The sequence below is a fragment of the Heterodontus francisci genome, chromosome 3 (genome assembly GCF_036365525.1).
Source record: "Heterodontus francisci isolate sHetFra1 chromosome 3, sHetFra1.hap1, whole genome shotgun sequence".
Taxonomy (NCBI): domain Eukaryota; kingdom Metazoa; phylum Chordata; class Chondrichthyes; order Heterodontiformes; family Heterodontidae; genus Heterodontus; species Heterodontus francisci.
The window spans coordinates 84,477,823-84,500,058 of NC_090373.1; the positions used below are offsets into that span (position 1 = coordinate 84,477,823).

At 40.9% G+C, this 22,236-nt stretch overlaps 1 protein-coding gene across 2 annotated transcripts in view; it reads left to right on the plus strand.

Annotated features, from left to right (window-relative positions):
* The window catches only part of gareml (GRB2 associated, regulator of MAPK1-like), a 223,558-nt gene that overhangs the window by 145,571 nt on the left and 55,751 nt on the right, over positions 1-22,236 (plus strand). For both annotated transcript variants that reach the window (XM_068017826.1, XM_068017834.1), the window contains 2 exons: positions 2,436-2,566; positions 14,788-15,975. In XM_068017826.1, coding sequence (XP_067873927.1) covers positions 2,436-2,566; positions 14,788-15,975 — 1,319 coding nt within the window. The remainder of the gene's footprint in view (positions 1-2,435; positions 2,567-14,787; positions 15,976-22,236) is intronic.

The following is a 22,236-nucleotide window of genomic DNA, read 5'->3' on the forward strand; positions in this document are numbered from 1 at the left end:
GGGAGAACTTACAAACTCCACACAGGCAGTACCCGGAATCGAACCCGGGTCCCTGGAGCTGTGAGGCTGCGGTGCTAACCACTGCGCCACTGTGCCGCCCTTAGGACGCTTGTTTTCTTCGTGTGATGGATTCCAGCAATATTCAACAAATCTATAAAGAGCAGTTCTAGATCAGAAGTTTGCACCTATGCATTATGTACAGCAACTGTTAAATGCATTCTGTAAATAAAATGAAGGTTCTATCTTAACTAACTGATTTAGGAACATAGAATCATAGGAACTGAGTAGGTCATTTAGCCCCTTGAGTCTGTTGTGCCGTTTAATGTGATCATGGCTGATCTGCAGCCTAACTCCATATACCTGCCTTTGCCCCATATCCCTTAGCACCTTTGGGCTAACAGAAATCTATGAATCTCAGTTTTAAAATTAACTATTGATTTAGCATCAATTGCTGTTTGTGGAAGAGTGTTCCAAACTTCTACCACCATTTGCATGAAGAAGTATTTCCTGATTTAGAATCATAGAATCATAGGAAGTTTAAGGCACAGGCAGAGGTCACTTGGCCCATCGTGTCTGTGCCAGCTGAAAAACGATCCACCTATTCTAATCCCACCTTCCAGCATTTGGTCCGTAGCCCTGCAGATTACAGCACTTGAGGTGCATATCCAGACTGCTTTTGAATGAGTTGAGCGTTTCTGCCTCAACTTTCAGGCAGTGAATTCCAGACCATCACCACCCTTTGGGTGAAAAAGCTTTTCCTCATCTCCCCTCTAATTTTTCTACCAATCACGTTAAATCTATGCCCCCTCGTCACTGACCTTTCTGCTAAGGTGAATAGACCCTTCCCCTCCCCTCTATCCAGATCCCTCAAAATTTTGTACATTTATATCAGATCTCCCCTCAGCCTACTCTTTCCAAGGAGAACAACCCCAGCCTATCCAATCTTTTCTCATAGCTGCATTTTTCCTGTCCTGGCAACATCCTCGTAAATCTCCTCTGTACCCTCTCTAATGCAATTACATTCTTTCTGTAATGAGGTGACCAGAATTGCACACAGTACTCAAGTTGTGGCCTAACCAATGAGTTATACAGTTCCAGAATAATCTCCCTGCTCTTATATTCTATACCTCGGCTAATAAAGCAAAGGATTCCATATACCTTCTTAACCACCTTCGACCTGTCCTGCTACCTTCAGGGATCTGTGGACATTCACTCCAAGGTCCCTCACTTCCTCTACACTTCACAATATTTTCCCATTTATCATGTATTCCTTTGCCTTGTTTGACCTCCCAAAATGCATCACCTCACACTTCTCCAGGTTGAATTCCATTTGCCACTTTTCTGCCCATCTGACCAGACCATCAATATCTTCCCGCAGCCTACAGCTATCCTCCTCGCTATCTACCACACTGCCAATCTTTGTGTAGTCTGCAAACTTCTTGATCATGTCCCCTTCATTTACATCCAAATCGTTTATCTATACCACAAAAGGCTGGGGACCCAGTATTGAGCCCTGCGGAATGCCACTGGAAACAGCCTTCTAGTTACAAAAACTCTCGTCAACAATTACCCTTTGATTCCTGCCACTGAGCCAATTTTGTATCCACCTTGCTGCATTTCCCTGGATCCCATGGGCTTTTATTTTTTTAACCAGTCTGCCATGTGGGATCTTGTCAAAAGCCTTGCTAAAATCCTCCTTCACTCCTGAAAGAACTGACTTTAAATTCTTTGACTATGCACTCTAGTCCTATACTGCTCATCTACCCTATCTGTTCTCCTTAGTATCTTGAAAACTTCAATCAAGTCACCCCTTAATTTTGTAAATTTCAGGGAATATAACCCTAGTTTGTATAATCCTTCCTAGTAATTTAACACTTGGAACCCAGGTATCATTCTGGTAAATCTAAGGTGTACTCCCTCCAAGGTCAGTACATCCTTCCTAAAGTGTGCAGTACTCCAGGTGTGGTCTGACCAGGATTTTGTATAGTTGAAGTATGACTTCTATCCCCTTGTATTCTATTCCTATAGTTATAAAGGCCAGCATTCCATTAACTATTTTGATTATTTTCTGTACCTGTTCATGATATTTTAATGATCTGTTTATCTGGAACTCAAAATCTCTTTGGACCTCAACTGTTTCTGGTTTTTCACCATTTAGAAAGTACTCTGTTCTATCCTTTTGTGGTCCAAAGTTGATAACCTTACATTTGCCTTCATGGAAATCAGTTTGCCACAGTTTTGCCCAGTCACTTCATCGATCAATATCTGTTCATAATTTTATGTTTGTAATTTGGTTTAATTTGTCATATTATGCATAACTAATCTCCAGCTATTGTCCAAAACTTCAATATGGTAGTGAAACATATTAGTGAGATTTATCAGCAATGTGATCTTAATTTCATATTTTCACTCATCCTTTGTGATTCTGTTCCTAGGAAAGTTTAAATTGCTGGATCAGGATCGAGATGTAAGGGAGCCTGTGCAGTATTTTAACAGTGTTGAGGAAGTGGCAAATGTTTTTCCAGACCGTGTCTTCGTTATGGAGGCAATAACATTCAGCGTAAAGGTCAGTAGTGTGAAAAGTTAAATTTATCTTTTCAAAAAGAATGATTAGTTGTTGTTTGTGTATGTTTACTCATGAATATGAGAGAAAACAGTGCTGAGAATGGAAACATTTTTCCATTGGAAAGCATCTTTTCCTTGCAAATGATAACAGCGTGGACTAAATGAATTAACTTAATCTTCTGCCTTGACTGCAAGCTGAAAGAATACACTGATAGAAACTGTTACTTTAAATAATATAAAGGTAGATTTTCTAATCAGTTTGCTCCCATGCACAAGAAGGAAAAAACTGAAGGTAGAATTGGCATAACCCACAGTCATTAGCAGCCTACTACATATTGGCTAATAGCCCACCCATCCTCTTGGCTAATAGCATAGATTCATAGAATGGAGAAATGGAAGTGGAAGTATTACTCATATTGTAGGTTTGCTAATTTCTTTATTGTGGCATAAACTTTGAAACTACTGCAACTGTTACACCAGGTCACTTGCTGGAGAACAAACAAAACAGGTACCCAACTAACTATCTTAGAAATGTCCACACTTTGATTTTTGTTATAATTTTATGTGTGTATATACATAGGAATGGTGATCATAGACTTTGGCTCCGAACTTCCACAGGGATTTCCTGCCATGGAGAAACAGTGTAAACTGACATCCTTAGCTATTTACAACAGTTCTCCAGGATTCCATACATCTCCTGCTGGAGAATGCCCATGGAAATTCAAGATATTTAAGTATATGTGCTTGCTTTGGGAGCATTATCACATCACTTATAGACTATATAGAGGCGATATACACAAATTAACAAAGAGTAACCAATTGGGGATACGGAAAGAAATATTATGAATGCTGGAAATCTGAAATATATGCTGGAAAGGTACACCAGGTGAGACTGATCTGAAAAAGGAAGATGGATAAATGTTTAGGATGGAACTTCTCTTGTGTTTTTCTCTCAGATCCTGACTGAGTTGCTGTGTCATAGAGCACAGAAACAGGCCCTTCGGCCCAACGCATCTGCGCCGACCATCAAGCACCCATCCAATCTTATCCCATTTTCCCGCACTTGGCCTGTAGCCTTGTATGGTATGGCATTTCAAGTGCTCATCTAAATACTTCCTAAGTGTTGTGAGGGTTCCTGCCTCTACCACCCCTTCAGGCAGTGTGTTCCAGATTCCAACCACCCACTAAAGGAAAATGTTTCTTCCTATTTATCCTATTTCCCAGGGTGGAAGAATCAGTTACTAGGGGACATAGGTTTAAGGTGCGAGGGGCAAAGTTTAGAAGGGATGTGCGAGGCAAGTTTTTACACAGAGGGTGGTGAGTGCCTGGAACTTGCTGCCAGGGGAGGTGGTGGAAGCAGATACGATAGCGACGTTTAAGAGACATCTTGACAAATATATGAATAGGAAGGGAATAGAGGGATATGGGCCCCGGAAGTGCAGAAGGTGTTAGTTTCGGCAGGCTTCAAGATCGGCGCAGGCTTGGAGGGCCGAATGGCCTGTTCCTGTGCTGTACTGTTCTTTGTTCTTTATTCAATGCCCCTCATAATTTTGTATACCTCAATCAGGTCCCCCCTCAGCCTTCTTCGCTCCAAAGAAAACAACCCTAGCCTATCCAGTCTCTCTTAATAGCTGAAATGCTCCTGCCCAGGCAACATCCTGGTGAATCTCCTCTGCATGCTCTCCAGTGCAATCACATCCTTCCTATAGTGTGGTGCCCAGAACTGTGCACATTACTCCAACTGTGGCCTAACTAGCGTTTTATACAGCTCCATCATAACCTCCCTGCTCTTATATTCTTTCCCTCGGCTAATAAAGGCAAGTATCCTGTATGCCTTCCTAACCACCTTATCTACCTGTGCTGCTACGTTCAGTGATCTATGGACAAGTACACCAAGGTCCCTCTGACCCTCTGTACTTCCCAGGGTCCTACCATCTATTGTATATTCCCTTGCCTTGTTAGTCCTCCCAAAATGCATTATCTCACACTTCACAGGATTAAATTCCATTTGCCACTGCTCTGCCCATCTTACCAGCCCATCTATATCGTCCTGTAATCTAAGGCGTTCCTCCTTAATATTTACGACACCACCAATTTTCGTGTCGTCTGCGAACTTACTGATCATACCTCCTATATTCACGTCTAAATCATTAATGAACACTACAGTCAGTGACGGTCACAGCACCGATTCCTGCGGTACCCCACTGGTCACAGGCCTCGATTTGCAAAAACAATCCTCGACCGTCGCTCTCTGCATCCTTCCACTAAGCCCATGGAATCCAATTTGCCAAATTACCCTGGATCCCATGGGCTCTTACCTTCTTAACCAATCTCCCATGTGGGACCTTATCAAAAGCCTTACTGAAGTCCATGTAGACTACATCAACTGCTTTACCCTCATCTACACATCTAGTCACTTCCTTGAAAAATTCAATCAAGTTAGTTAGACACGATCTCCCCCTTACTAAGCCATGCTGACTATCCCTGATTAATCGCTGCCTCTCCAAGTGGAGATTAATCCTGTCCCTCAGAATTTTTTCCAATAGTTTCCCTACCACTGATGTTAGACTCACAGGCTGATAATTACCTGGTTTATCCCTGCTACCCTTCTTGAATAATAGTACCACATTCGTTGTCTTCCATTCCTCTGATACCTCTCCTGTGGCCAGAGAGGATTTGAAAATTTGTGTCAGAGCCCCTGCTATCTCCTCCCTTGCCTCACATAGCAGCCTGGGATACATCTCATCTGGGCCTGGGGATTTATCCACCTTTAACATCCACTAATAACAGCTAATACTTCCTCCTTTTCAATGCTAATTTGTTCAAGTATATCACAATCCCCCTGCCTGATCACTACACCTACATCATCCCTCTCCATAGTGAACACAGATGAAAAGTAATCATTTAAAACCTCACCTATGTCCTCCGCTCCACACACAGATTACCACTTTGATCCCTAGTGGGCCCCACTATTTCCCTGGTCATCCCCTTGCCCTTAATATACTTATAAAATGCCTTGGGATTTTCCTTTATCTTGTCTGCCAGTGTTTTTTCATGCCCCTCTTTGCTCTCCTAATTACTTTTTTAAGTACCCCACTACACTTTCTATACTCCTCTAGGGCCTCTGCTGTTTTCAGCACTCTGAATCTGCCATAAGCCTCCTTTTTTGTCCTTATCCAATCCTCTATATCCCGTGACATCCAGGGTTCCCTTGACTTGTTTGTCCTACCCTTCACCTTTACGGGAACATGTTGGACCTGAGCCCTCATTATTTCTGGTCTGATGTGGACTTTCCTACAAGTAGCTGCTCCCAGGCCACTTTGGCCAGATCCTGTTTTATCCTATTGAAATCTGCCTTCCCCCAATTCAGTACTTGTATTTCCGGTCCCTCTATGTCCTTTTCCATCACTACCTTAAATCTTAGAGTTATGGTTACTATCCCTGAAATGCTCCCCTACTGTGCATTCTCAGTATCTTCTAATTTTATTTTAAATCATTGGAAAGTTACTCTACCTTAGGAGCAATGGAGGAAAAAGAAGTTGAACAACTTGGGAATTGTCCTAAATAAGAACAGAAAAGACTGAAAATATTCGGCAGGTCAAGCAGCATCTGGGAAAAGAGAAACGTTTTAGGTCGATGACCTTTCATCAGAACTGGAAAAAGTTGGTAATGTGATAGGTTTTAAGCAAGTGAAAGTGGGGAGGGTGGGAAAAAGAATAAAAGGGAAGGTCTGAGAGAGGGTGGAAGACAGGAGAGATTAAATGACAAACAAATTGGAGGTTGAAAAGCCAAATGTGAAAGGAAATTGTCCTAACTGCTATTATTTCAAAAGTCTCTTTTTGTTGGGCAATCAACATTCCCTAACCATATTTAAGCTTTTTAAATTAACCAACCCACAACTGTGTGGAGCAGCTTGGAGAAGGTAGCCCATTTCTTTCCCCACATGGTATTTTCCCTATTAAACATGCTTTAAACTATATCAGAAGTAAGCCACACTTTGCCGTGTAAATTAATTATAGACTTCTATACAAGCAAATCATCACCAACTAAACCAATAATTAACAAAAGGAATAGACTAAAATAAACCAAGCAAGGATTTTGCATCACTTTTTCTGCATTAAACATGTCAGCACACTTGAAGCATTAATTGCTCCCTCTGATCAAAATGATTCATCGCAATTCTGTTACATATCTTTTGTGAAATATGAAAGTGCTGTGATCTGTAGAAGTGTTATAATTCCTGTAATTCATTAACAATAACTATTATGAATTCATGGAACACTTTTAGTATTTGTAAGCAACCTCTGAATATTACAAACTGGTGATGTTGATTAAGGGAATGGAGATATTCCATGGATGGAAATCGCTTTTGCAGGATCACAAGGTAGGTTCAGATTACAAAGAATTACATAGAATTTACAGCACAGAAATAGGCTATTCATCCCAACTGTTGCATACTGGTGTTTATGCTCCACATGAGCATCTTCCCACCCTATTTATCTAACCCTATCACATATCCTTCTATTTCTTTCTCCCTCATGTATTTATCTAGCTTCCCCTTAAATGCATCTATGCTATTCACATTAACTATTCCATGCGGTAGTGAATTTCACATTTTAAAGACTTTATAAAAAAGCTTCTTCTGAATTCTATATTGGATTTATTAGTGACTGTCTTATATTTATGGCCCCTCATTTTTGACTCCCCAACTAGCGTAAATGTCAAACCCCTTCATAACTTTTAAAACCTCTATTAGGTCACCAACCCCACCCCCTACTACACCTCTGTAGACATTTCTTTTCTAGAGAAAAGAGCCCCAGGCTGATTTGTCGTTCCTGATAGATTACAATTATCAGTTCTGGTATCTTCTAAATCCTTGTATACTGAAATAACAAATCGTTCACCTTAATAAAACCTAACTTTAGCAACTGAATAGAAATACGGAACATGTTGAAAACTACAAAGATTTCAACTTCTGACTTTGTATTGCTCTGGGGGAAACTAATGCATGTGATATGGAAGTCTTTCAGCTCATAGCAGATCAGCCATAATCTATTTGAATGACAGAACAGGTTTAAGGGGCTGAATGGCTTACTCCTCTTCCTATGTTTTCTTTTATTTGTTCACGGGATGTGGGTGTTGCTGGCTCGGCCAGCGTTTATTACCCATTCCTAATTGCCCTTGAGAAGGTGGTGGTGAGCTGCCTTCTTGAACCATTGCAGTCCTTGGAGTGTAGGTTCACCAACAGTGCTATTTCATTTTATCTCACATTTGCCGAGTAACTCTGTCTTCTCCTCATTAAAGCTATTTCTTAAATGGCACCAGTGTCCTGGCCTTAAACTTCCTGGCAAAGCACTCTAGCTGTTGATCACTGTGTAGAGATACTTCCTGAGACCTGTCCTTAATTTGTAGCTCACTCCCCTGAACCTGTGCCTTCTTGTACTGCTGGCCTGGCACAACAGCAAGTATTGTTTGAGGTTTACTTTTGGTGTCTTGTTAAATATTGTCATCTTTTCACAAGGTCCTCTGTAAGATAACTCATTTTGAAGTAAAAAAAGCACAAGGTTATCAAGCTTCATAGCTCTTCTCTCTGACATTAGGGATCAGCTTTGTTGTGGTCCCCCAGACAAGCTCTGGGATCTGCCTAGCTCCCTTTTATCCTGGTAACCATAACTAGGAAGTGATCATCAATTTAAAATGGTCACTGAGAAAGTGAGGAGAGAGGTAGTCGATCTGCAGTAGGCTGTTAGAGAGAGTGATTGAACTAGAGAGCACTGCATCCTCTAAAGGAAAACTGGATAAATATTTGAAGCAAGGCTTTGTGAAGAGAGCAGGGTGCAGGGATTAGTTTTGAGTTGCTCTGGCAAGGAGCTGGCACAGACAGGATGGGTCACATGGTCTCTTTCTGTGCTGTAAATATCTATGATTATCTACTTCTATGTACACAGTACTTCACCAGGTACACCCTGACCAGGGAGGGCATTGCACAGTTTCAGCATGACATCAGGTATCTGAAAATTGATTTGATAGCTTAACCCAGCATCTTATTTACTGTATCTGTTGGTGCCTTGCAATATTTAGACAAGGTGAGCAACAAGCTTAGTCTTTTTCAACTTCCTCCTTAACGAGATCTACTATTTCTCTCCACCTGCCTCCTATTTTTATATGGGCAGTGGGAGCGCATCCTTTGAGTCCACGCTATTCCTAGTTTATTGCCACTTGCAATTACTTTGCATTGAGACTGTGATTCCAGGTTATTTATGTATACCAGGAACAGAAGAGGTTCCAGCATTGACCCATGGGGCACCACACAAAGTATCACTTCCCATTGCAAGCAGCTTCCTCTCTGCTTCTTTCTCTTTATCTAATTACTCATCCAATTTTGTTGCTGGATTTCTTTTGCAAGAAAATTAGGCCCCATGTCAAATTTGCTGATAAATGCCAGAAAACAAAAATGTGGAACATCTTGCAATATGATAAACAGCTGTTTCTATTTTTTTTAATGGAAGCATGTTTTCTGGCATCCATGAAAAGGGCCCTGGATGCAGAGTGTTAAAAAGGTCCTTTTTGTTTCTTAATCTGGAGGAAAAAAAGTTGTCATCCTTGTTTATATCTGGAAAACAAGCAAGTACACATTGGTCATGGGGCATGTGGTGTAGAAAAATCGCTTAGCATCGACTCTAAATAAAAATAGCCCAACAAACAGAACAGAACCAAAAACTCTTTATGGTATTTTTATATCATTTTTCTTGCATTAATTAAAAGGAATGAAAAGGTTCATTATGCAAAGTGTTTTGGTTACCTCTCACCACCCTTGTAAAGCTCATTCACTTATTTTGCTGGATTAAGTGCACGTTTTAGTGCAGCAATATGCTTTTTATCCAGTTCCTGACATATATTTTGAGATAGTTATTTCCTCAAACAGGGGCATAATCTCCCCTTTCTGAATCCATGTCAGTTACTGTTACCAGGTTACTATTATACAGATATTTCTAATGATCAATTCTATTATTTTATACAGACTGGAGGCGAGACTAATTTATGTTTACGCTGTGGTGGCTCCGTTCAGTTTGATTGTTTTTAACTGTCTTGTTTTGTAGCAGAAGAACCTGTGGGTTACTTAAAGCATGTGAAATGGCAAAAGAAAAATTAAGCCACATTCAAAGTTGTGTTGATTGGATTTAATTGTTGACAGTTATTCTCACTTAAAGTTGGCCGGCCAAAAACAGGAATCTGTTTTCCCTATTTATTTAGTGACTGAAAGACTTTAAGGATGATGAGGAAACATTTGGAAGAATAACAAATGCTGTCCCTGCTGTTCAATAATTTCCTGTAAATCAGTTTTGAGAATGATGTGTTTAGGGTTACCACTTTGAGTGTATGTCCCACTCTTCCATCACAATACAGGAATCTTTTCATTTCTGGAGTACAGAATGAAAAGGCACATTAGCAAAGCTCCACAGCATTTTCTCATTAAAATTCTAGTCCCTGTGTAGAACTCTTTGTTACTGTTTATTGAAAAATCTGCAAGTGTTTTTAGAAAAGGGTCGAGCTGTGTGCATGTGCTTTGCAGTAAGTGCATAGACTGAGCAGTGGGTATTTTTTCAGTCTGTCCAGAGCAGTCAGCTTCGATTTAATGAGTATGCCATATGTAATGTATTTGGCAAGAAGCCGTTCAAATTCCTGCATGTTTCCTCATGTATTTTACAAATATTTTTTCTTCAAAGAGCTTCCACATCCCATATTTGTATAGAACGTGACATGCATTTTTATTTTCTAATCTGCAGAGAGCGAGTAAAATGGCTAGACAAGGTGAAAGAATAACAATGTACTTATTATACAGCTACTCAACACAACACTGAAATTAGATATTGTCCTAAAAGCTTTAGGGTGATTGGTAGTGGATTTTATTACATCCACCAATTGTGTTCTCAAATGATTAAAAATGACAGATAGGTATATTTGGCAACCATTCTTGTTCAGACTGGGCAACTTGCTTTTTTGACCCTTGTCCATTGTACTCATGTAGTGGTTCCAAGAAATATTATTTTTCACTCTGGCTGAGTGTCTCAGAAAATAATTTGTCTCTTCTGCACGAGCGATCCTTGATTCTGCTCTCCTGCAAAAATGCCTCCATCTCCCTGTGACTCCACCCGCAGTGTACCCAGTTAGGTCAAGTTCGTGTCTCTTCTGTCCTTCCATTGTAACCATTTCTTGTTCTATGTCATATGTGTGGCTATTGAGTTTTTGGTTCATAGAAAAACAAATAGAATTGGGTGATGTGATCCCAAACCCTAAAAAAATATCCTGAAATTTAATGAAATTTAATTTAATTTAATTTAAAGCAATTTAATGTATTCAGTCACTTTCAGGTAGTGGCCATGGTTGGTTTTGTTCTGGGTTTCAGTTGTGTTATTTATTGAGTTGTCAGCTTTGTTGAAGCTGGTGGTCAGCTTTTCCAAGTTTTCTCGGTTGGATTGTTTGCATATGCTTAAATACATTAGCATGCAAACACCATTTGTTGTGTGGAGGGAAGAGAGGGTTATAAACTCAGCAATGTCCAGAAGTCATTTTAAAAATCCTATTGCAATATTGCCATGTAACTGGATTTACAGGATGTTCAGAAGCAGACTTAATATTTCATTTTATATACTGTTTGTAAGTATCTCTCTGCAAATTTAGAAGGATCCTGTACAAGATAACTAGCAGACAAAGTGACTGAAGGATATGAGAAATAGAGTAGCATACAGCAATTTTTAAACTTGGGTCTGTCCAGATGAGCCATACTGATCCCTTTGCAACTGTGTGTGTGTGTGTGTGTGTGTGTGTGTGTGTGTGTGTGTGTGTGTGTGTGTGTGTGTGTGTGTGTGTGTGTGTGTGTGTGTGTGTGTGTGTGTGTGTGTGTGTGTGTGCTTATATATTCATCCTTATGTATTTGTTTGTGTGTTTGTATTTATATATATGCGTGTTGCTCTGTCTAAATTTATGTTCTTGTGTGTGTTCCGTGCGTGTATATATAATTCCTCCTTTATGTGATATTTGCATCAGCAAATGAATGAAACATGATATTGTAAAGCAAAATAAAACTGGAATATTACACAAATAGTGCTCTAAAATTAAATAATATAGACAAACTTTGCAAAGTTCGTGGGTGATAAGTAAATTTTTTTTTACTAATGGTGAACCAATATAAATTACCTTTTTCTCAGACTGTTATGAAGCTGGTTGGAGCTCTTGTGTAGCACCTAGGTGATTAGCTTGTTGGCATTTCTTTTCTAATGCAGTTGAAATATATGAATTCAGCATTGTACTGTTAAATACAGATGCAGTTTTAATCCTGCAGATGATTCCAGATGATCCATTTTTGTCCAGAGTGGAAGCTTATCTGGCTGTAGAATCTTCTCTAGCTTTGAAACCAAAGGTAAATTCACTAATCCCAAGCCTAGGGCAGGGAGTTGCGCTTGAAGAAAGCACAGCTTAGAGATCACACCATAGCGCCAATTCTCTGGTCTGTGCTTTCTTCAAGCATAGCTGTCGCCTGGGAACATATGATTAGCCAATTGACTTTCATGTATAAATCTATGGATTTTACAGTGTACCTAACTAACTCACTCACGATCCATGCCACACCAAATAGGGAAGTGATTCATTTTGGTCGGAAGAATGAGGAGAGGCAATATAAATTAAATGGTACAATTTTAAAAGGGGTTCAGAAACAGAGAGACTGTGGGTATATTACATAAATCTTTGAAAATGGCAAGACAAGTTGAGAAGGCTGTTAAGATGGCACACAGGATACTTGGCTTCATAAATAGAGGCATAGGTTGGGATTTTATGCAGGCGACAAGTGTCTTCGCCTCCAGCAAAAGCACCACCAAGAACCCTGCATTGCCCCTTCTGTGGGAGGCCCACCGAATCAAGTGCCAATTAGGCACTTAACTGGACAGCGGCAGGTCTCCCATGGGAGCAAAAGCCCCAGTGACAGAAGTCCCGCCCTCTGAGAGTTGCCGGCCAATCAGAGGTCAGCAGCTCTTTAACTGAGCAGCGCCACCACGGAGGCAGTGGCTGCTGCCAGTGAAGCTCCCAGCCGAGGTCTAGGAGTGGCGCTGGATCCAGGTCATAGGTAGGTCAGGGCAAGAGGGGTCTCACGGGGTGGGGGGTCATGGGGAAGGGAGGATGGGGGTCAGCAGCAAGGTCAGAGGTTCCCAGCGGGCCCCCCCCCCCCTTCCTGATGCGATGGAAATATTCAAAATCAAGAAGGGTTTGGATAGAGTAAATAAGGAGAAACTGTTTTCAGTGACAGAAGAGGCAGTGATTTGAACGCACAGATTTAAGGTAATTGACAAAAGAACCAAAGGTGATATGAGGAAATAACATTTACACAATGATTTGTTATGTTCTGCTTGAAAGAGTGGTGGAAGTAGATTCAGTAATATTCAAAAGGAAATTGGATAAATATTTGAAGGAGAAAAATTTGAGGGCTGTGGTGAAAGAGCAGGGGAGTGTAACTAATTGGATAGCTCTTTCAAGGAGCCAGCACAGGTAAAATGGACCAAATGGTCTCTTTCTGTGCTGTAACATTCTATGATTTCTTGAGGCAGAAGTCTTAGTTTGGAATCTCTTCCCACTTGCAATAAATCAAGCGTTTCCTAAGTTCTGACCCAAGTAATGCTCTGCAACTATGTTTTTACGTACAATAACAGTCAATTTTTTTCCCCTATCTTTGCTAGTTGCGAGCCTTCTTTTGCTTCTCAAAAGCAGAATTGGTCATTTTAAGGCAGATTAATGCTGAGTCTAAGGCCTGTTTTCTATTGTCTGAATGCAAAATTCTGACTAATGTGACATGCTGCAACAAGAAAAGTATAGATACATGAACATTATTTTAACTCAGTATTGAACAAGTCTGTCAGGTGATGTTTGCGACCCAATGGGGACAATTTTGCAGTGAAAGTATGTTTTAAAAGAAGGCTGGTTTTCGTCTGCATGCTCTGGCCATTAGGTGACGCTCCAGAGCACTTCCTCTTTTCTGCTCTGAATCTCACCCATGATGGATTTCTGGTCTACAAGAAAAGTGCTTTAGTTTTCTTTAACATTTGATCTTTTAAATGTGTACTTTAATGATAAATGCCAACTTCTTATAGTCCAACACTTCTCCCCGCTCCTCTGGTCAGCCTCAAGCCCAGCTAATGTTACTCCCACTGCCACTTCCTGCTCCCTTGTGCTGAAAGCACTGGTCTATTCTCAGCCAGCACCCCTGGCTGCTTCTCCCCATCACACAATCCCCCCAAATTTCCCACACTCTCCTTGGTGTCACTGGTTGCAGCAGTCCAGTCACTTTCTTTGCACTTCAGCCCTGCTGCAAGATCCTTTTGCGGCCTCTGATCCTCTCCTTTCAGCCTTCCCTCGGCCTCTATCTCTCCTGTGAACATAGGAAGTAGACCATTTAGTCTCTCAAGCCTGTTCCACCATTTAATGAGGCATTTTATAATATGCTATCATAACGCCTCTTCTCCACGTGCCTTTAACCCTGCTGCACCTCCCCCCTTGCTCGAGCCTCGAATCATTCTCCTCTGCCTTCTCCCTTGCCCTTCCTGGAAAATTTATGCACCTGCCTCAGCGGCCTCCAACACCACTTGACTTTTCCCTGTTCTGCACTGTACTTTCCCTCCAACCGCATGCTACCTTTCCCCATTGTGATGATAGAGGCTAGAAGAGAGCAGTCCTCTTGATCTTTAGACTGCATTTAGTCTTGATTCCTGCATACTGCACCATCAGAGATAGGCTTGTATAAAGTAAAGCCACGAAGGAATGTACAGATTTCATTGCTTAATGTATGTGTTTCACATTTCTCTGTTTGCTAGTTTAAATGGGCATTAGCCTATTTCTTTTAACTAGGCTTAAAAGTTGTACAGAGGAATCTGAAAGCAATATGTTACATACCCCTGTGCCAACCTACAGCATGGCAGAGCTGATTGGTGGCATCATGTTCTCACTTATTGTGCAATAAATCCAAGGAAAATACCATCACTGGGAGTGGCTAAGGCCTATGTTGAGGCAATGTAGTATTGTTTATTCCCTATTATAAATTCACCCAATGACTAAAATGCAAATATGTGATAGGTTATTGTTATGTATTAAATAATATTGCAACATTAATTGTATTAAATGTATTCTTGATTAATTCAGCCTATTTGAACAGTTCTAAATTTATGTTTCTTTCAGGTGGTCTCTGGTGAATTCAGTGAAGATAGTGAGGTTTACAATTTCACATTGCACGCTGGTGATGAGCTGACGCTGATGGGCCAGGCTGAGATCCTCTGTGCCAAGACTGTGAAAGAAAAATCCCGCTTCAACACAATACTGCGAAAACTGGGCAAGACGAGCACTCTAAGCAAACAGGTCAAAGGCAAGATGCCGTGCCTTATCTGCATGAACCATAGGACCAACGAGAGCCTTAGCCTTCCCTTCCAGTGCCGAGGAAAGTTCAGCACTCGCAGCCCCCTTGAGATACAAATGCAGGAAGGAGAGCATACTATCCGCAGTATTATAGAAAAGGTCCGGTTGCCAGTCAATGTCACCGTTCCTTCTCGCCCACCCCGCAACTCCTATGACCTCCATTGCATCCGCGAAGGACATCGCTATAAACTTGTCAGTATCATATCAAAGACTGTAGTCTTGTGCTGCATCATTCGTAAGGATGACATTATCCCTTTGCACTTTCTGCTGCTCTCAGATATGCCCAGGTTCGTGCTCCCAGAAGGGTTAATACGGGGCAACCCTCTGTATGAGAAGTTAGTGCAAGAAGTAACTTTGTTTAGCCAGGAGCATTTCAATGCCGATGAGTACTCAAAAGCAGTCCGAGAGGTCAAAACAGACTTTACTGATGACTGCACTAGTCCAAGGAGAATCAGGGTTTGCTTGCAGGGATATACAACCAATTCGCTGAATTATGCCCGAGATGAACTATCCCAATCATTTCAAAGGCTGTCCCTGTGCGCTTTCAGTGGCGCTATGTTGCATAGCAATGGGGAGGTTACCTTTCAGAGTTGCAGGGATTCTATTGGGGAGCAGCAGATCATGCCGCATGAATTATTGACTCCGCCGGAGGTGGTTGACGTGGACAGAGAGTATGTGACACCTGATTGGACAGAAAATTATTTTAGAACTCAGGAGCAGCCTGAGATTCCCTATGAAGAGCTATGGACCAATCAAATCCCAGATAATTCAAAGGATACCTGCAGCGTGGTGACAGAAAGTGAGAATAAAACACAGCAGAGTTCCATCTCTTTCTACTCTCATTCTTCTGCATCCTCAAACGAGGATCCTGTTCTTTCATCACATTTGTCTGTGTTACAAATGGGAGAATCCAGAATGCCAAGCCCACCCCCAGTACCTCCAAAATCAGAAGCTGTGAGTATCATAGCAAACGGATCAAGTGTAAGTTTTTTTTAAATGTTTTAACTGCAAGGGGCAGAATTGTGGGATAGTACATTGTGTTTTAGTGCTCCAACACAATGTATCAAGGGATAATACAGATGGGTTCACACCAGCAATTCTCAAATGGCAAATTCTCATGCAGGAAGCACCAAGTGGAGATGATGGTGTATATTTTATGAATTCACACTCTTGGCTTTGGGCGTTAAATGCTGGGAATATACATCTGGATTTCAGGCACATAAGTCAGCGGTCTACATGGGATTTTATGCCCATTAAAATTAATGGACCAAAAATCCTGCAGTGCTCATGGAAATCTGTTCCCAAGTTTGTATGCCTGGCACATGAAACTCTGCATGCTTGCTTGTGCTTACAGTCTGCCAGCAAGAGAACTTTTTTAGCCAGCACGTAACAAGCCTACCAAGAGGGGACACAGTTCTAGATTTAGTCTTCAGTAATGAAGCTGGGCAAGTGGAGGAAGTAAAAATGGGTGACCATTTTGGAGATAGTGACCATAATACAGTAAGTTTTAGCATAATCATGGAAAAGGACAAAGATAAAACAGGAATAAAAGTTCTAAATTTTAAGAACTTGAGAGGTGACCTGACGAAAGTGGACTGGATACAGCTACTTGAAGGAAAATCAGTGGCAAACCAGTGGGAGGCATTCAAAAGCGAGATACTACAGGCACAGTGTAGGCATGTCCCCACAAAAATAAAGGGTGGTACTGCCAAATCTAGAACCCCCTGGTTATCTAGAAGCTTACAGAGTAAGTCAAAGCAGAAAAAGAAAGTTTATGATGATCACAAAAATCTTATACTTTAGAAAGCCTAGAGGAGTATAGAAAGTGCAGGGGTGAAGTAAAAAAGGAAATTAGAAAAGCAAAGTTATTGGCAGGTAAAATCAAGGAAAACCTGAAGATGTTTTATCAGTAAATTAAGAGCAAGAGGATAACTAAGGAAAGGGTAGGGCCTATCAGAGATGTACAAGGGAACTTATGCATGGATGCGGAAGATGTGGGCAGGGTTCTTAATGAGTTTTTTGTCTCTGTCTTCACAAAGGAGAGGGTTGATGTAGACATTGTAGTTAAAGAGGAGGACTGTGAAATATTAGATACGATAAGCATAATGAGAGAGGAAGTACTAGAGAGCCTGACATCCTTGAAAGTGGATAAATTGCTAGGGCAGGATGGATTGCATCCCAGGTTGTTAAAGGAAGCCAGGGAGGAAATAGCGGATGCGCTGAGGATCATCTTCAAATCCTCATTAGATACAGGATAGGTACCAGATGATTGGAGGTCTGTGAATGTTGTACCATTGTTTAAAAAGGGTGCGAGGGATAGTCTGACCCCGGTGGTGGATAAATTGTTCGAATCAATTCTGAGGGACAGGATAAACTGCCACTTAGAAAGGCACGGATTAATTAGAGGATTAATTTACACAGCATGGCTTTGTTAAGGGAAGGTCATGCTTTACTAACTTCATTGAGTTTTTTGAGGAAGTAACAAGAAGGACTGATGAGGGTAGTGCAGTGAATGTGGTCTACATTGGCTTTAGTAAGGCATTTGACAAGGTCCCGCATGGCAGACTGGTCAGTAAAATGCAAGCCCATGGGATACAGGGGAAGGTGACAGGTTGGATCCAGAATTGGCTCAGTAATAGGAAACAAAGGGCAGTAGGCGACAGATGTTTTTGTGAATGGAAAGCTGTTTCCAGTGGCATTCCACAAGTCTCAGTGTTGGGTCCCTTGCTGTTTGTGGTATATATTAATGCTTTGGACTTAAAAGTGGGAGGCATGATTGGGAAGTTTGCTGATGACACAAAAATTGGCCATGTAGTTGATAGTGAAGAGGATAGCCGTAGTCTCCAGAAAGATATTAATGATTTGGTTGAGTGGGCGGAAAAGTGTCAAATAAATTCAATCCAGAAAAGTGTGAGGAATACTTTTGGGGAGGGCAAATAAAGCAAGGGAATATGCAATAAATGGGAGGATACTGAGAGGGGTAAAAGAAATGAGAGACCTTGGAGTGCATGTCCATAGTCCCTGAAGGTGGCAGGACAGGTAGATAGAGTGGGGAAGAAGGCATATGGAATGCTTTCCTTTATTGGCCGAGGTATAGAATTCAAAAGCAGGGATGTAATGCTGGAACTGTATAAAACACTGGTTAGGCCACAGCTGGTGTATTGCGTGCAGTTCTGGTTACCACATTACAGAAAGGACATTATTGCTCTGGAGAGAGTACAGAGGAGATTTACAAGAATGTTGCCAGGGCTCGAAAGTTGCAGCTAGGAGAAAAGATCGGTTAGGCTAGGGTTGTTTTCCTTAGAACAGAGGAGGCTGAGGGGTGACTTAATAGAGGTGTACAGAATTATGAGGGGCCTAGATAGAGTAGACAGGAAGGACCTGTTTCCCCCAACAGAGAGGGGGGGCACAGATTTAAGCTGATTGGTAGAAGGATTAGAGGGGACATTAGGAAAAACTTTTTTCACCCAGAGGGTGGTGGGTGTCTGGAATTCACTGCCAGGAATGGTGCTGGAGGCAGAAATCCTAATTCTTTTAAAAGGTACCTGGACATGCACCTGAAGTGCTGCAACCGGCAAGGCTATGGACCAGGTGCTGGAAGGTGAGATTAGATTGGGCAATTAGTTTTTTTTTCAGCCAGCACTGACACAAAGGGCTTAATGGCCTCCTTCTGTGCCATAGTTTTTCTATGGTTCTATGGTTCAAATCACAGTCTATTTGCTAAACTGATCCACAGGCTTCATTTCTGACAGGCGCCAGTCATTTGAATTTCTGACTTCATTTATATGTCAGACATTAGAGTATTTTCAGAATTAAAAAATCAATGCTGTTTTATCAAACATCAACAACACTTTTAACATCAAGGGGTGAGAACGGAGGAGGGTGGGTGTGTAATTTCATGCCACTGGCTGGCGTGTCTCTTGCTGCCCCCAGACCGTTTTCCCAGAGGTGGGATCAGGGGCAGAAACTCCACCCATCCACAAGCAGCAGGTAGTTAATTAAGCCAAGTAAAAGGCCGATTGTCAGAGGCCGACTGGAATTTTCTAGTCAGCCTGCAGGCCCCCGCGGCTTCAGGAAAATGCCAGCTGCTGGTGGCAGACCCTCCCTGCCTACCTGGCTACAGGTCATTTTTTAATTCAAAACTTTTAAAAGTACAATAAGGGCACCTTAGGATGGAGGCACCCTCTCTCTCCCTTACCTGTAATGGCAGGCTGCAGCTTTTTCCATGCTGGAGGGTCTCCTATTGAACCTCCAGCTTCGAGAGCCCACCTGCCATCCTTAACTGGACAGTGTGTTCATCCTCTGGTCACGAATTGGCCAATTCATGGAAAATCAATGCTGGGTGACTGTACCCGACACAGTGCTGAGTCAGGACCCCTATTTGACCCCGATGGTGGGATCCCAACCCAAAACACTGCTCCAAATGATCAATAATGGCACATAAATGGATTATAGTCTTGTAGATTAAAATTGTGCCGTATTTTATGAATAACTAATGCATTCATAAGTGCCACTATCCATTATTTTAACGTAATTCATTACTAATATCATATAGTGCAATTTCAGCTCATTGATGTTTTAAAAAAATGCTGATTTAGAATTAATCAATTTGATGAATAAACATTATTTACTTTATGTAAATAGGAACAGTCATAGATGCTTTTATTTTTGGTGATTTTACTATTTGTCTACCTCCGTGTTGTCTGAAATGTCCCATTTTTAATATTATAAAAATGGTAAAAGTGTCTAACTGGAGCTGTACTCTGCCTGTGCTTTTCAAGTTGTTCGTGTAGCACCCAGTGAAAAATATTTTATTTCAGTCTATGAAGCAGCTTACAGTATTTTGTAAATTTTATCACCTATCAATCAGAATATCACTTTGGCACTGCAAGACTACCTCTTAAGAACGCATGTAAATTAATCCTTGAATTTAATCCTTACTCCATTTGGTGTATACCTATTCTGCCCATATCTTATTGGAGCTATGATTAATATGTAAGAATATCACAATATGTATCTTACTGCATTTTCAAAATAATCCTTTAAGTTGACTTCTCTTCTGAAGAAACTGATGAATCACACTGGGTATTGATTTCACAGGTACTGGTCACTTTCCTGTACCTCACTCAGATGCCTATTCAAAACAATAGGGGAGGGCAATTGTGGGGGAGTAATAGAGTCATTTACGGTACAGAAGGAGGCCATTTGGCCCATTGAATCCATGCTGGCTCTCCCCGGAGCTATCCAGTCAATCCCGCTCCCCGCTCGATCCCCGTAGCCCTGCAAGTCTATTTCCCTCAAGTGGCCATCCAACTCTCTCTTGAAGTTATTGATTGTCTCCGCTTCCACCACCCTTGGGGGCAGCAAGTTCCAGACAGGAGAAATAATGGGGGAAATAAGGAAATAGCAGAGACAGTAAAACAATACTTTGAATGTCTTCATGGTAGAAGACAAAAAACATCCTGGAAACAATGGGGAACTAAGGATCTGATGAGACGAGGAACTGAAAGAAATCAGTACAAGAAAGACTCCTAGAGAAATTAATGAGAAATCCCTGGACCTGACAACTGCATTCTAGGGTTTTAAAAGAGGTAGCTGCAAAGATAATGGATGCATTGGTTTTAATCTTCAAATCCACGTTCTAAAATCTAGGGAATTCTTGAAGATAGCAAGCATGAGGTGGGGTAGGAGGAAAATGGAGAGAAAATAAGGAACTTGGCCAGTTAACCTGACATCAGTAATGGGAAAAATGCTATAATCTATTACTAGAGATGTAACAACAGGGTACTTAGGAAATCATATGATTGGTTGGGGTCAGCACGGATTTATGAAGGGGAAATGGTGTTTGACAAATCTGTTAAAGGTTTTTTTGAGGTTGAAACTAGTAGGATGGATGAGGGGAAACCAGTAGATGTAGTGTATTTGGATTTTCAAAAAAATATTCAATAAGCTGCCAGAACAGGTTATTATACAAAATTTAAGCTCCTGGAATTGTGTGTAATATATTAGCTTGGATTAAGGATTGGGAGGTGGTCTTCACAGCCAAGACTGATCCGTCCGTCCCCACCCCTCGCTCCCACTTTCTATCAGTAGTAATCTGCAGGAAAAACCTTGCCCATTCCTCCTTCAATGGTTCACAATTCTTCATACATATGTTCAGCTCCTTGGACAATTACAGCATTGCATTTGCACCATGCTAAATTATATACAATGTACGGAATAGTAAATGGTAATAAGATCCTAAATTAACAAAATAGTTCATATTATGCCATAAACTACACATAGTTTGTAGAGGATATCTGAAATCTGACATTGCAGTCTTTACCAACAGTAACAATATTTTAATACTGCTTAGAGCACAGCCTCAGTAAAATATTCAACGTGTTATCAGTAACCATGACAATTAGAGCTGTCCATAGTCTGCATAACTGTCTTGATATTTGGGAGAGGGCAGTTCATACTCCATCTACACTTCAATCAATAGAAGGGATAAATCAATGAGTACTTTTTTGAAAATGGTGACAAAGATGAAAAAGGTGACAAAGAAAGGTGACAATTCCTGTAAAATTTTACACAAAATTACAATTACCAAATTGGACTTTTAAAAATTTTCTGAGTAGAAGGAAACTTCATTAAATATAAAATTTAGTAGCCTGTAACATCTGTACTCCCCGTATACACAGTGTTTTTTCACTTAGCTTTATCTTTGTAACTCTCACTAGCTGGTTTCATTAGAACAACTTTTGTGGCTATAACCAGTTGTATTATAAAAGTAGGATCTATGCAGTAAAAAAAGGTTTTGGATAGTAAGCACACATTTTACTCATCCAAAAACAGAGTAACATCTGAGTGATTTGTAAACTCATCAAATTGTTCCGATGATGCCATAATTTGCAGGAGCTTAATTCAAATTTGATTTAAGTTCCCACCAAGTGAGGATGCATGTCAGGAGTGTAGCATTTGAGAATGTACCCCTAAAAGTCTACTCTTTGAAATAATCATGCATTTTTCCACTCACCTTTTCATTCATTTTAAAGTTATGATTTTTGGTGATTTTTCATAACAGTTCATTAAACTTCAGAACTCGAGCCACCTCTGTCTTGTTTTAGACTTGGCAAAACATGATTCTGGAATCTGGCTTGCATTTGAGGACAAAAGATACATGAGGTAACAAGGTCATGCAAGGAGTGCTGTTGTGATTTGCTACTAAACTGC